General features: G+C 42.7%; 1 protein-coding gene across 1 annotated transcript in view; it reads left to right on the top strand.

Moving 5' to 3' along the window:
* Positions 1-12,466, top strand: part of LOC110530426 (solute carrier family 22 member 23) — an 86,266-nt gene that overhangs the window by 38,665 nt on the left and 35,135 nt on the right. The window contains exons 4-5 of the mRNA XM_021613484.2: positions 10,332-10,500; positions 11,751-11,878. Of these exons, the coding sequence (XP_021469159.2) occupies positions 10,332-10,500; positions 11,751-11,878 (297 nt within the window). The remainder of the gene's footprint in view (positions 1-10,331; positions 10,501-11,750; positions 11,879-12,466) is intronic.

Raw genomic sequence — 12,466 nt, 5'->3', positions numbered from 1 at the left:
TCTCCCCCATCTCCTCTCTCCCTGTATCTCTCTCTATCCCCCCGACTCTCTCACTCTCTCTGCCCCCAGTCTCTCTCTCCCCGTATCTCTCCCCCAGTCTCTCTCCTCTCTCACTATCCCTCACCAGTCCTGTCTCCCCTATTTCCCTGTCCCCACACTATCCCTGCCTCTGTACCCTCTCTTGCTTTCACTCTCTCTCATGTCCCAGTCTGTCTGGATGGCAGTAGCATCAGGAGCAGTATTAGGTGTCGCCTCACATCAGCCCTGTCTGCCCCTGTAGTATGCCTGAACCCGACAAGCCAGCTTAGCGGAACAAACAGACGTTTACACAAACCTCTCCCCTTACCGCCCGCAATACAACTCATCAAAAGGCTGGCTGGCTGATTCTGGTGATATAGTTAAGGGTAGGAGAGGGAGGGGAGGTGGGGGGCATGTTCTGTCTTTTTACTAACCATATCCTCAGTGTTTCCCCTACATATCAGTATTCCCATTGGCGGTGTGGTACAGTAGGGCCCCCAAGCAGCATCCAGGGTTAGGGTTGCAAAATTCTGGTAACCTTCTGGTAGCCAGGTTGTTCAGAAATCCCGGTTGGAAGATTCCCAGACACAGAAGGGAATAAGTAACAAATCCGTAATCCTCCAAACAGGATTTCTGGAAAACCTGGGAATTGTGGTAAAGTTAAAGTCATTTTGCAAGCCTATCCAGGGCCCAAACATACCATGTGAAATACTTTCAGGCTGGGAATAACAGGTGGAAGCTAGATGTAAGGGCCAACCCTACTTATGTATGGTAGGGGAATCACTGTCATACACACTCCAGAGCGTTTTGAGTCACTGTGTCTCTGTGTGTGACTAGAGGAGAACATGAGCCACACAAAGAGTTTGTCAACGTCAATCAGCTCTATGGTACAGCACTGCGTCCTGTGTCTAGGTAGAATGAAACCAGACGCGGTAGCTTACATGGTGGTTTACATGGGGAAATGTCACTTTGTTGACAGTGAACACCGCAGAGTTTTACCTGGATTACGGTCTCTCTCTTTAGACCGACGTGTGTGTGACCAACTGACAAAGTAAATCAGTCCACTGGGACTGTGATGACTTACTCACTGCCACACTTTGGGAAAAGGAGGAAGGGAAGAATGTCATTGATGTGTAAAATCACAGATTGCAAGGCAATGTGATGTTACTACAATAACATATCTTTAATATACAGTCTCTCCCTTGCTCCACTGTTTCTTCACAGGTTTCCTCCCAATTCGAGTCTCTTAACAGCAGTGCTGATATGAGAGTTTAGATGCCTGGCCTGTGAGGCTACCACAATTCCTTCCATTTTCCCTTGAATGCTTGTGTTTTTGTGAACAGACTCTTTTTGTAAAGTCTAAAGATGCCTATACTATACATAGCAGTAGTATAGCTTTAGTGATGTAGGGTTTGAATTACAATAAGACCAGCCTTATTAGCACCAGCATTAGTGGAGTTTTGACAATATACAGGGACTGGGAGACTAGTCAGGATCGAGGGAAAGATGAACAGAGCAAAGTACAGAGAGATCATTGATGAAAACCTGCTCTAGAGCTCTCAGGACCTCAGACTGGGGCCAAGGTTTGTATTTGTATTTATTATTATGGATACCTATTAATTCCTGCCAAGGCAGCAGCTACTCTTCCTGGGGTCTGGCAAAATTAGGTCAGTTATACAATCTAAAAACATTACAATACATTCATTACAGAATTCACAACACACTGTGTGTGTCCTCTGGCCCATACTCCACTACCACAGATCTACAGCACAAAATCCATGTGTACATGTGTGTATAGTGCGTATGTTATCATGTGTGTGTATGCATGTGTCTGTGCCTATGTTTGTGTTGCTTCACAGTCCCCCCTGTTCCATAATGCATCATTTACCTGATGTGGAATAAAGTTCCATGTAGTCATGGTTCTGTGGTACTGTGCGCCTCCCATAGTCTGTTCTGGACTTGGGAACTGTGAAGAGAACTCTAGTGACATCTCTTGTGGGGTATGCATGGGTGTCTGAGCTGTGTGCTAGTCGTTTAAAAATACTTTCAACATGTCAATACCTCTCACAAATACAAGTAGTGCTGAAGTCAACCTCTCCTCTACTTTGAGCCAGGAGAGATTGACATGCATATTATTCATGTTTGCTCACTGTGTACATCCGAGAGCCAGACGTGCTGCCCTGTTCTGAGCCAATTGCAACTCCAAGCAGTTTAGTCACCTCAACTTGCTCAATTTCCACATGATTTATTACAAGTTTTATTTGAGGTTTAGGGTTTAGTGAATGATTTGTCCCAAATACAATGCTTTTAGTTTTTGAAACATTTGGGATTAATTTATTCCTTGCCACCCGTTCTGAAACTAACTGCATCTCTTTGTTAAGTGTTGCAGTCATTTCAGTTGCTGTAGTAGCTGACATGTATAGTGTTGAGTCATCCGCATACATAGACACTTTGGCTGATGAGGTAGTCGGGTGTGCTATTTACAGATTGGCTGTGTACAGGTACAGTGATCGGTAAGCTGCTCAGACAGCTGATGCTTAAAGTTAGTGAGGGAGATATAAGACTCCATCTTCAGAGATTTTTGCAATTCGTTCCAGTCATTGGCAGCAGAGAACTGGAAGGAAAGGTGGTGACACAGCATATCACTACTACCACCCCAACAATACGGACCAAAGGAAGTGTTGGCTTTAGGGATGACCGGTGCAATGTGCCTGCTGGAGCGCGTGCTATGGGTGGGTGTTGCTATGGTGACCAGTGAAATATACCCGCTGGAGCACGTGCTATGGGTGGGTGTTGCTATGGTGACCAGTGAGCTGAGATAAGGCGAGGCTTTACCTAGCAAAGACTTACCTGGAGCCAGTGGGTTTGGCAACTGATACAGTATATAGTGAGGGCCAGCCAATGAGAGCATACAGGTTGCAGTGGTGGGTATTATATGGGGCTTTGGTGATAAAACGGATGGCACTGTGATAGACATCATCCAGTTTGCTGAGTAGAGTGTTGGAGGCTATTTTGTAAATGACATCGCCGAAGTCGAGGATCGGTAGGATACTCAGTTTTACGAGAGTATGTTTGGCGACATGAGTGAAGGATGCTTTGTTGCGAAATAGGAAGTCGATTCTAGATTTTATTTAATCTTTCATAATTTGGTCAGATATGCTTGGATGTGTAGTGTCAGCGTTTGTTGCTGGCATGTCATGCCTAAGTTTGCTAATCTTGCCAATGAAAAAAGAATTAAAGTAGTTGGCAATATCAGTCGGTTTTGTAATGAATGAGCCCTCTGATTCAACGAATGATGGAGTTGAGTTTGCCTTTTTACTGTCATTCTTTATGTCATTTATCTTTGTTTCATAGTGTAGTTTCTTCTTCTTTTTATTCAGTTTATTCACATGATTTCTTAATTTGCAGTACATTTGCCAATCGGTTGTGCAGCCAGACTTATTTACCATTCCTTTTGTCTCATCCCTCTCAACCATACAATTTCATAAATGTGTCAAGTGCAATGTCTGTGTGCTCCTCATTACAGACCACGGACCAACAAATATTCTTTACATCAACAACATAGGAATCACTACAGAACGTATTGTATGACCTCTTATACACTATATTAGGCCCAGCCTTTGTAACTGTGGTTTTCCTAGCTATGGCTACTATATTGTGATCACTACAGTACATCTGATGGATCTGGATACTGCTCTCAAGCACAGTTTTGTATCGTTAGTAAAGATGGGATCAATTCATGTTGATGATTTCATTCCTGTGCTGTTTGTAACCCCCCGGGTAGGTTGACTGATATCCTGAACAAGGTTGCAGGCACTTGTTACAGTTTGTAGCTTTTTCTTGAGTGGGGAGCTTGATGAAAGCCAGTCAATATTTCAATCACCCAGAAAATATATGTCTCTCTTGATATCACATACATTATCAAGCATTCCAACAGCGACCCTAAGCGCACAGCCAAGACAACTCAGGAGTGGTTTCGGGACAAGTCTCTAAAGGTCCTTGAGAGCCCAGCCAGAGCCCGGACTTGAACCCGAAGGAACATCTCTGGAGAGACCTGATAATAGCTGAGCAGCAACGCTCCCCATCCAACCTGACAGAGCTTGAGAGGATCTGCAGAGAAGAATGAGAGAAACTCCCTAAATACTAGTGTGCCAAGCTTATAGCGTCACACCCAATAAGATTAAACAAAGTGCTGAGTAAAGGGTCTGAATACTTATGTAAATGTTATATAAATGTTATGTAAATGTTATATTTCGATTTTTTTACTTAATAATACATTTGAAAACATTTCTGAAAACCTGTTTTTGCGTTGTCATTATGGGGTATTGTGTATAGATTGATGAGAAAAACAACAACTATTTAATCTGTTTTACAGTAAGGTTGTAAAATAACAAAATGTGGAAATAGTCAAGGGGTTTGAATACTTTCAGAATGCACTGTATATTGCGATTCTCACGATTCTGTATCTATTGCGTTTTAATACTGTGATTTTATTGCGTTTTGATGATCCACACATATTGCTCACTATATGTCTGCTGCAGGGAAAATAGAGAGCATGAAAACATTTGTTTTGATCAGTCAGAGAAATAAAGTCGATACTTAGAGTCAAATATTAATAAAATATCGACCAAAGATAATATTGCGAAATGTAACTGAATCTATTTTCCCCCATCACATGTACATCATCGACATTGATATACATTTAGCACAGAGACATTGATATACAGTTAGCACAGAGACATTGATATACATTTAGCACAGAGACATTGCTATACATTCAGCACAGTGACATTGATATACATTCAGCACAGAGACATTGATACACATTTAGCACAGAGACATTGATACACATTTAGCACAGAGACACTGATATACATTCAGCACAGAGACATTGATATACATTTAGCACAGAGACATTGATACACATTTAGCATAGAGACATTGATACACATTTAGCATAGAGACATTGATACACATTTAGCACAGAGACATTGCTATACATTTAGCACAGAGACAATGCTATACATTCAGCACAGAGACACTGATATACATTTAGCACAGAGACATTGCTATACATTTAGCACAGAGACAATGCTATACATTCAGCACAGAGACACTGATATACATTTAGCACAGCGACATTGATACACATTTAGCACAGAGACATTGATATACATTTAGCACAGAGACATTGCTATACATTTAGCACAGAGACATTGCTATACATTTAGCACAGAGACATTGCTATACATTTAGCACAGAGACATTGCTATACATTCAGCACAGAGACACTGATATACATTAAGCACAGAGACATTGCTATACATTTAGCACAGAGACATTGCTATACATTTAGCACAGAGACATTGCTATACATTTAGCACAGAGACAATGCTATGCATTTAGCACAGAGACATTGCTTTACATTTAGCACAGACACATGGATATACATTTAGCACAGAGACATTGCTATACATTTAGCACAGAGACGTTGCTATACATTTAGCACAGACACATGGATATACATTTAGCACAGAGACATTGCTATACATTTAGCACAGACACATGGATATACATTTAGCACAGAGACGTTGCTATACATTTAGCACAGACACATGGATATACATTTGGCACAGAGACATTGCTATACATTTAGCACAGACACATGGATATACATTTATCACAGAGACATTGCTATACATTTAGCACAGACACATGGATATACATTTATCACAGAGACATTGCTTTACATTTAGCACAGAGACATTGCTATACATTTAGCACAGACACATGGATATACATTTATCACAGAGACATTGCTATACATTTAGCACAGAGACATGGATATACATTTATCACAGAGACATTGCTATACATTTAGCATTGCACATAGAAACGGCAGAGATACTGTATGAACTGAAAAACAGGAAAACACTAATCAACTCTAAAGACTACATAGCTGTAATAGGTCATATCCGTAGCCTCTCTTCCGTGTGAGCCAGTGGGCAGCGTACCCCTGTTTTCCCTGCTCTATCCTGGTCTGTTTCCCCTCTGGTGGTGGGGGAGTAAAGCTGGTTCATTCAGACAGGATTTGGCCCAGTTCTGTTTCCCTTCCTGCTGCAATACGGTAGGACTGAACTGAGTCCATGCTTCACCAGTCTTGGATCCTTGTAGCTTCAATATCAGTTTATCTTTCTCTCTGTCTACCTGTCTACGTTTTAATTGATTGTCAATGGGTCTTTATCTGGGTGGATGTATCACTCAGGCCTGTTCACATTAGCAGACACTGTCCATCTCTCTGCTATAGAGAAGAGCTTTTCATTTCCCCTCATCCAGTACGGATATGGCTTCCTGAGGACACCAGCCACAGCCTGCTGCACTGTGCTCAGTCACCCTCAGGACCTAGGATCAGTTAGAGACCTATAATAAAGGCATGTTGGACCCAGGCTTTAATGAACATGGATCACCTAGTCAAATCAAATCACATTTATTTATAAAGCCCCTTTTACATCAGCCGATGTCGCAAAGTGCTATACAGAAACCCAGCCTAAAACCCCAAACAGCAAGCAATGGCTGCTGAGATCAGCCCTATTTCTCAGAGAGACAGAGAATGATGTCTAGGTGGAAGAAATGGAGGAGTTTCTCCAATGAGAGGAGAGGAGGGAATCTATGACTGGGTGGGTGATTCACAGAATCCCTTCTCTCCCAGAATCCTGTCCTCCCCCACTCCCTCACTTTCTGTGTCTAGATACATGAGATAAGATGCACACTCAGTGCTTCCTCTGAGCAGGGTAAAGTTCACTTTTGTGCTGAGTGTACATTCCCCGGCTGCTAGGCAAACTTCCTTTCCTTCCTCCCCTATATCCCTCCATCCCTATCTCTCACCCCTAGCCCCCATCCTTTCTTGGGGGTCTATATACCTCCATCCCTATCTCTCACCCCTAGCCCCCATCCTCACCTGGGGGTTTATATCCCTCCCTATCAGAAGTCCCAGTGCGGTGGATGGATGGGGACCTTTTTTCCATAGCTTGATACTGTAGTAGGCCAATTTTGCAGACACTGTGTTATTCAAATAACTCACGCTTTCACAACATGATATAACAACACCCTTTGGATAAGTGTAATTTACCCACTGTCCAAAGCAACAGAGCAGGACCGCATAGCATCAGACTGCATTGTGCCTCTTTTTCCTTCTCATGGTGTAGGGAGTCAACGGTAGACCTAATCCGTCAACTGTTTGGACCAGGTTGATGACTGTGGTTTTGTTGGTGCTATTATGTCATTATTTGTGTTTGTGTTACACTGACTGGATGCATTTTATGTCTGTCTGGGGTCTCATCTGGGACTAGTAGAGCTGGGGTGTAATCACTAATACAAACAATTTTGCGACGAAAACTAGCGTTTCTATTGGATAGGTTCAGCAAACAGAGGGACCTACCTACCAGAGGGACCTACCTGAGTCTTCCAATAGAAATGCACATTTTTGTTGCAAAAGTAGCAAAACTAGTTTTGCAACTGTTTGTAGTAATGATTCAACCGCAGATACAGTACATCCTTTTTGCGTTGATAGTAATGTCTGTTTTTACTATAGAGACACAAGCAAACTTACATGTGCGTGCACACTCACACACACTCACACACACTCACACACACTCACACACACTCATCCACGTTCAGCAGGCAAAGTTCTAAGTTGCAAATAGAGTCATGCCATTTTGGAAGTAGATCAACGTAGTATTACTGTGTTACCTAAACATCCCTCTATTCCTCAGAGGCCTTGGACCCATAGCCTATTGATCCTTATACTTTAAGATAAGCTATTGATCAATGAGTGTGGCCTCACTTAAAGTCCACAAAGAATGAGATAGACCTACTACACACACACATGCACTCAGGCGTGCGCACACACACACAAACACACACACACACATACACACAGTCTTACTCAACTAACCTTGTGGGGACAAAAAAATCCTATTTTCCCTAATCCCTAACTTTAACCCTTACGCTAACTCTAACTCTAACCCCAAAACTTAACCTTAACCCTAACCTTTCTTTGTTGACTTCTGGTCCCCAGAGGCATAGATAAACACGTCCACACAGTCACTCTTCAGTCTCAACCTTTCTGGATATTGAGCACATGGTTGCACACACATTATTCCATTTGTACAACCTCTTTAAGAAAAAAACAGGAAGCAGTATTCTGAGTCTTATTATCTACAATCTTTTTAAGAATGATCATTATAGCTGGACAGTGTAATATGTCTACCACCACATCTTTACTGTATTTAGAAGGAGCGGGCCCTGGAGCTGTTTACTGGCTGGGAACACACAAACCCAGTGGCCGGGAGCAGGGGGGAGGCAGGGGGTGACGACATGGCATGGGTCCATGAGGAGATCATGTGACTGCCGGGGAAAGGTCAGTGTGGTGTGTTACCCACTGGTCACAGGGAAATAACATCACTGTGGGCCCCTAGTGGTCAGATACTGTAATGTTCTCAGAACAATGGAACCTCTTTGACTCACTGGACATTATGTTCTTGAAGTTGCATGTTCCATTCCAGAATCCACACTGTGTTGGACTACTTTTGGCAGATTATGGTTTTGATGGTTAGGCTACTCCTTGGTACCAATGCTGTCCCCCACCATGGCTTTAGATAAGTCTTGTCAGTTGTCATCATGTGGCATGTGTGTTAACAAAGTCCTGTTTTAGTGCATTTGGTCACTCCTGTTTGGTCACTCCTTTTTGGTCACCCGTGGGTCACCTCAGTATCACCCCTGTGCCATTGTGGCCTTCTGTGAGTGCTTTGTGTGTGACATCACCTGAGCGCTGGGATTTGTGTCAGCAGGCAGGGCAGGACCTGGGCTGATGGTTGGAGGTTGGGGCCGGTGCAGGGCAGTATGGGACTGCTGATCAGGAGGGATGTGGAGGATTAGGGTCAGCTGGAGTAAGGAGCTCATAGTACTTCTGTAGAATGTTTTGTAAGTACATCCATATGTTCGATTCACACACTCACAAAACCACATAACACCAACCCATGCTATTCCCAGTGACCCATGACTTTACTCACAAAACTCCCACAGAGAATCAGGATGAGGTTACTCCAAACCCAACACTCCCTCTCCTCTCTCCCCTCTCTCCCCTCCCACCTTGACCCCCTCTCCTCTCTCCCCTTCTAACCCTCTCCCCTCTCCTCTCTACTCTCCACACATCTCCCCTCTCCTCTTCCCCTCTACTCCTCCTCTTCAGTCTTAGCTCTGTCGTTCCAGCTGCGTTACTGTCCCGTGAACACAGAGCATTATTCATACTAGCTATGAGGGGGGGAAGATGCTAATTGAAATTCCTGCCTTTTCCTCGGGGGTGGAGTTGCAGCCTGCTGACAGTGTATTATGCCGGGCCTGTCACCTCGAAAGACCCAGTTGGAGCTGAGAAAAATAAAAAACACAAGTAAAAATAAAAATATGAGGAGATATAAAGTGATGAGTGGAAGACAAAAGACTGAGAAAGACAAGGGAAGGAACGGGAACAGTTGTTGCAGTACAGTACCACTCACCAGCTTCATAAGATTGATATAGCCTATTTTATTCGATGCTATGCTGCCGCAGTGTCTAGCTTGCTAAGGGGCTGAGTTCTGTGTGTTTCTGCCGGCCAGCGTGGTGGTGGCATGCATGCTAATGTCTGTATAAATGAATCAAAGACTTTCTGAAAGTGACTGGGAAGAAATTTGTAGAAGGAGACCCTCATTACTTCACTGCAATAGATTTGGTTCAGTCGGATCAGGACAGGGACTGTGTTGTGTCCTAGCCATGGAAGTGCTCTTCAGCTAAAATAGACTAATAGACCCATATTCTCTGCTTGAGAATGCAGGTTTATGCAGTAGCATCAGTCATACATTTAGAATCAGTTCTAGACAAGGTAATTCTGCCCCTGAACAGGCAGTTAACCCACTGTTCCTAGGCCGTCATTGAAAATAAGAATTTGTTCTTAACTGACTTGCCTAGTTAAATAAAGGTACAAAAAATAAAATAAAAATGTGACAATAATGTTCACATTACTGGAGTGGCATCGGTATCAGGATAACTCGTCTCCTTCCCAGGGATGGAGCTATGTAGTGGAACTGTGGTGTCAACCCCTCTCCCTTCTGTCCACTCTCTCTGTCAAGTCGTGTGTGGGAGTGTCATTGTTGACCTTGTGTTCCCTCTGCACCCTCTCTATCATAGATGGAACTGTGTCTGTGGTCAGAGTGTGTGTGTCTATTTGTATTGTAGGTCCATCCATGTAAGCTAACCTCTCTCTCCTCTCTCTCTACCAGGGATTGAGCTGTGCCTACCAGCCTGGCGTTTCTCCATGACCATGGTTGCCAGCTTCGTGGTGCTGGGCGGGCAGCTCCTGATGCCAGGGATGGCATACGTCTGTCGAGACTGGCAGGTTCTGCAGGCTGTCATCATCTGCCCGCTTCTCCTCATGCTGGCTTATATCTGGTGAGGACAACAGCTACTTTACTCCCCATCTCTGGCAAAGTGCAAAACTGTTCTAGGACCAGGCTATACTTCAACACCTGCTACAATTTAGCAGCTCAGTGTTGATATATTTAGCTATTTATTATATGCGTACAGGTGATCCCATTTAGATTGAAAATACTGATTTAATTCACTTGATTAGGTGCTACTCCCAATTATCTTACACTACAGTTCATGATTGGTTTCTGCTTTATGTTAATGTAGGTTCTATTTATCCAATGCTCATATTATGTATTTTCTTCTTATTCTTTGTTTCACCTTTATTTAACCAGGTAGGCCAGTTGAGAACAAGTTCTCATTTACAACACCGACCTGGCCAAGATAAAGCAAAGCAGTTCGACACATACAACAACACAGAGTTACACATGGAGTAAAACAAACATACAGTCAATAATACAGTAGAAAAATAAGTCTATATATAATGTGAGCAAATGAGGTGAGATAATGGAAGTAAAGGCAAAAAAGGCCATGGTGGCGAAGTAAATACAATATAGCAAGTAAAACACTGTATGTATGAAATTAGTATGGGGCCAGCGGGACATGGGAGCACACGGACGTGAATTATTATCTGTGTAGTTCCCCAGACACTGGAGGATAATCAGATATGTATAGAATCAGAGGGAAGCTTCTTGGGTTTTTCCAGCTGTTTCCCTCTTATGTAGGTATACCTAATCTCCTATCATTTTTATAGCTTAAGAGCCTTCAAAGGACCTCTACTGTACATGTTAATACAGCTGGTCTTTTTAAAGCCTGGGTAATAAATAATAATGAATGAACCATCATTTACCCTGTATTCACACTGTATACCTGACTGCTGGGAAGGCTGCCAACAGATCAAGGGGAAGAAATTTATGGGTTTTACTTCATCCTTGAGAATCACAGCTCTTGTCATTTTCATTCCCTTCAAATTGCACACGTTAACAAAGGACTTGATATCCACAAGTTATGAAAGCATTTTAAAGGCAGATTCAATCCGAGTTTCAATCCGCTAGAAAGAAATCATGGATATACACATACACACACATATGCACATGGCCACACACACTTTTCAGACTCAGGGATTCCCACAGAGCCTGAGGAGGAGAATGATGTATTGAGATTCCTATCAGCCTCTCGTTAAATCCCAGTGAAAAAAATAGGTACTAATTTCATTTTGATTCAGCGGTTCATATTTTATTGAGGAGAGAGTGTTCTGTCTTGTCTCCATGCAGGATCTTTCCCGAGTCTCTGCGGTGGCTGCTGGCCACTCAACAGTATGGCCGCTCCAAGTGGATCATGGGACACATCATCAAGAAGAACCAGGTCAACCCCGAGCTGGACACTGACCACATCCTTACAGGTAGAGATCACTATTGTAATTATTACTGTAATTAACACTATCTAATTAGCCCAAGTGTTTTGTCTTTGGTTTGGATTCATTTCTTTCCTCTGCTATGGGTTTAATGTTGTTATTTGGAAGTTAAATGTTTGTTGATCCCTGAAGTGAAAGGTTCTTCTTAGACAATATCTCTAGCAAGGACAGTTAGGATAGTCTCTAGTTCCTTTTCATTATTTTCACTATCTATTAACTTTGAATACTTTGAACAAAACTCTGGCTGTGTTTACACAGGCAGCCAAATTCAGATCTATTTTTTCACTAATTGGTCATTTAACCAATCAGATCAGCTCTGAAAAATATATTGTGTGAAAACATCTGATGTGATTGGTCAAAGACAAATTAGTGGAAAAAATATCACAATTGGCCAGCCTGTGTAAACGCAGCCATAAGCATACAGTATAATAATGCCAATGTTAGATTCTCTCTGAGACAGAAAGGTCTGGTCAGGCTCAGTAGAGTGTAGGTCCCTGTTGTTCAGTCAACAGTCTATATGGATTATCTTGACTGACGAGGGAGATCCCCTTCCTTCCTCTCTGCCTGGTTACTATA

The sequence above is a fragment of the Oncorhynchus mykiss genome, chromosome 8, assembly GCF_013265735.2.
Source record: "Oncorhynchus mykiss isolate Arlee chromosome 8, USDA_OmykA_1.1, whole genome shotgun sequence".
Lineage (NCBI taxonomy): Eukaryota > Metazoa > Chordata > Actinopteri > Salmoniformes > Salmonidae > Oncorhynchus > Oncorhynchus mykiss.
This window is presented reverse-complemented; position numbering and strand designations above follow the sequence as displayed.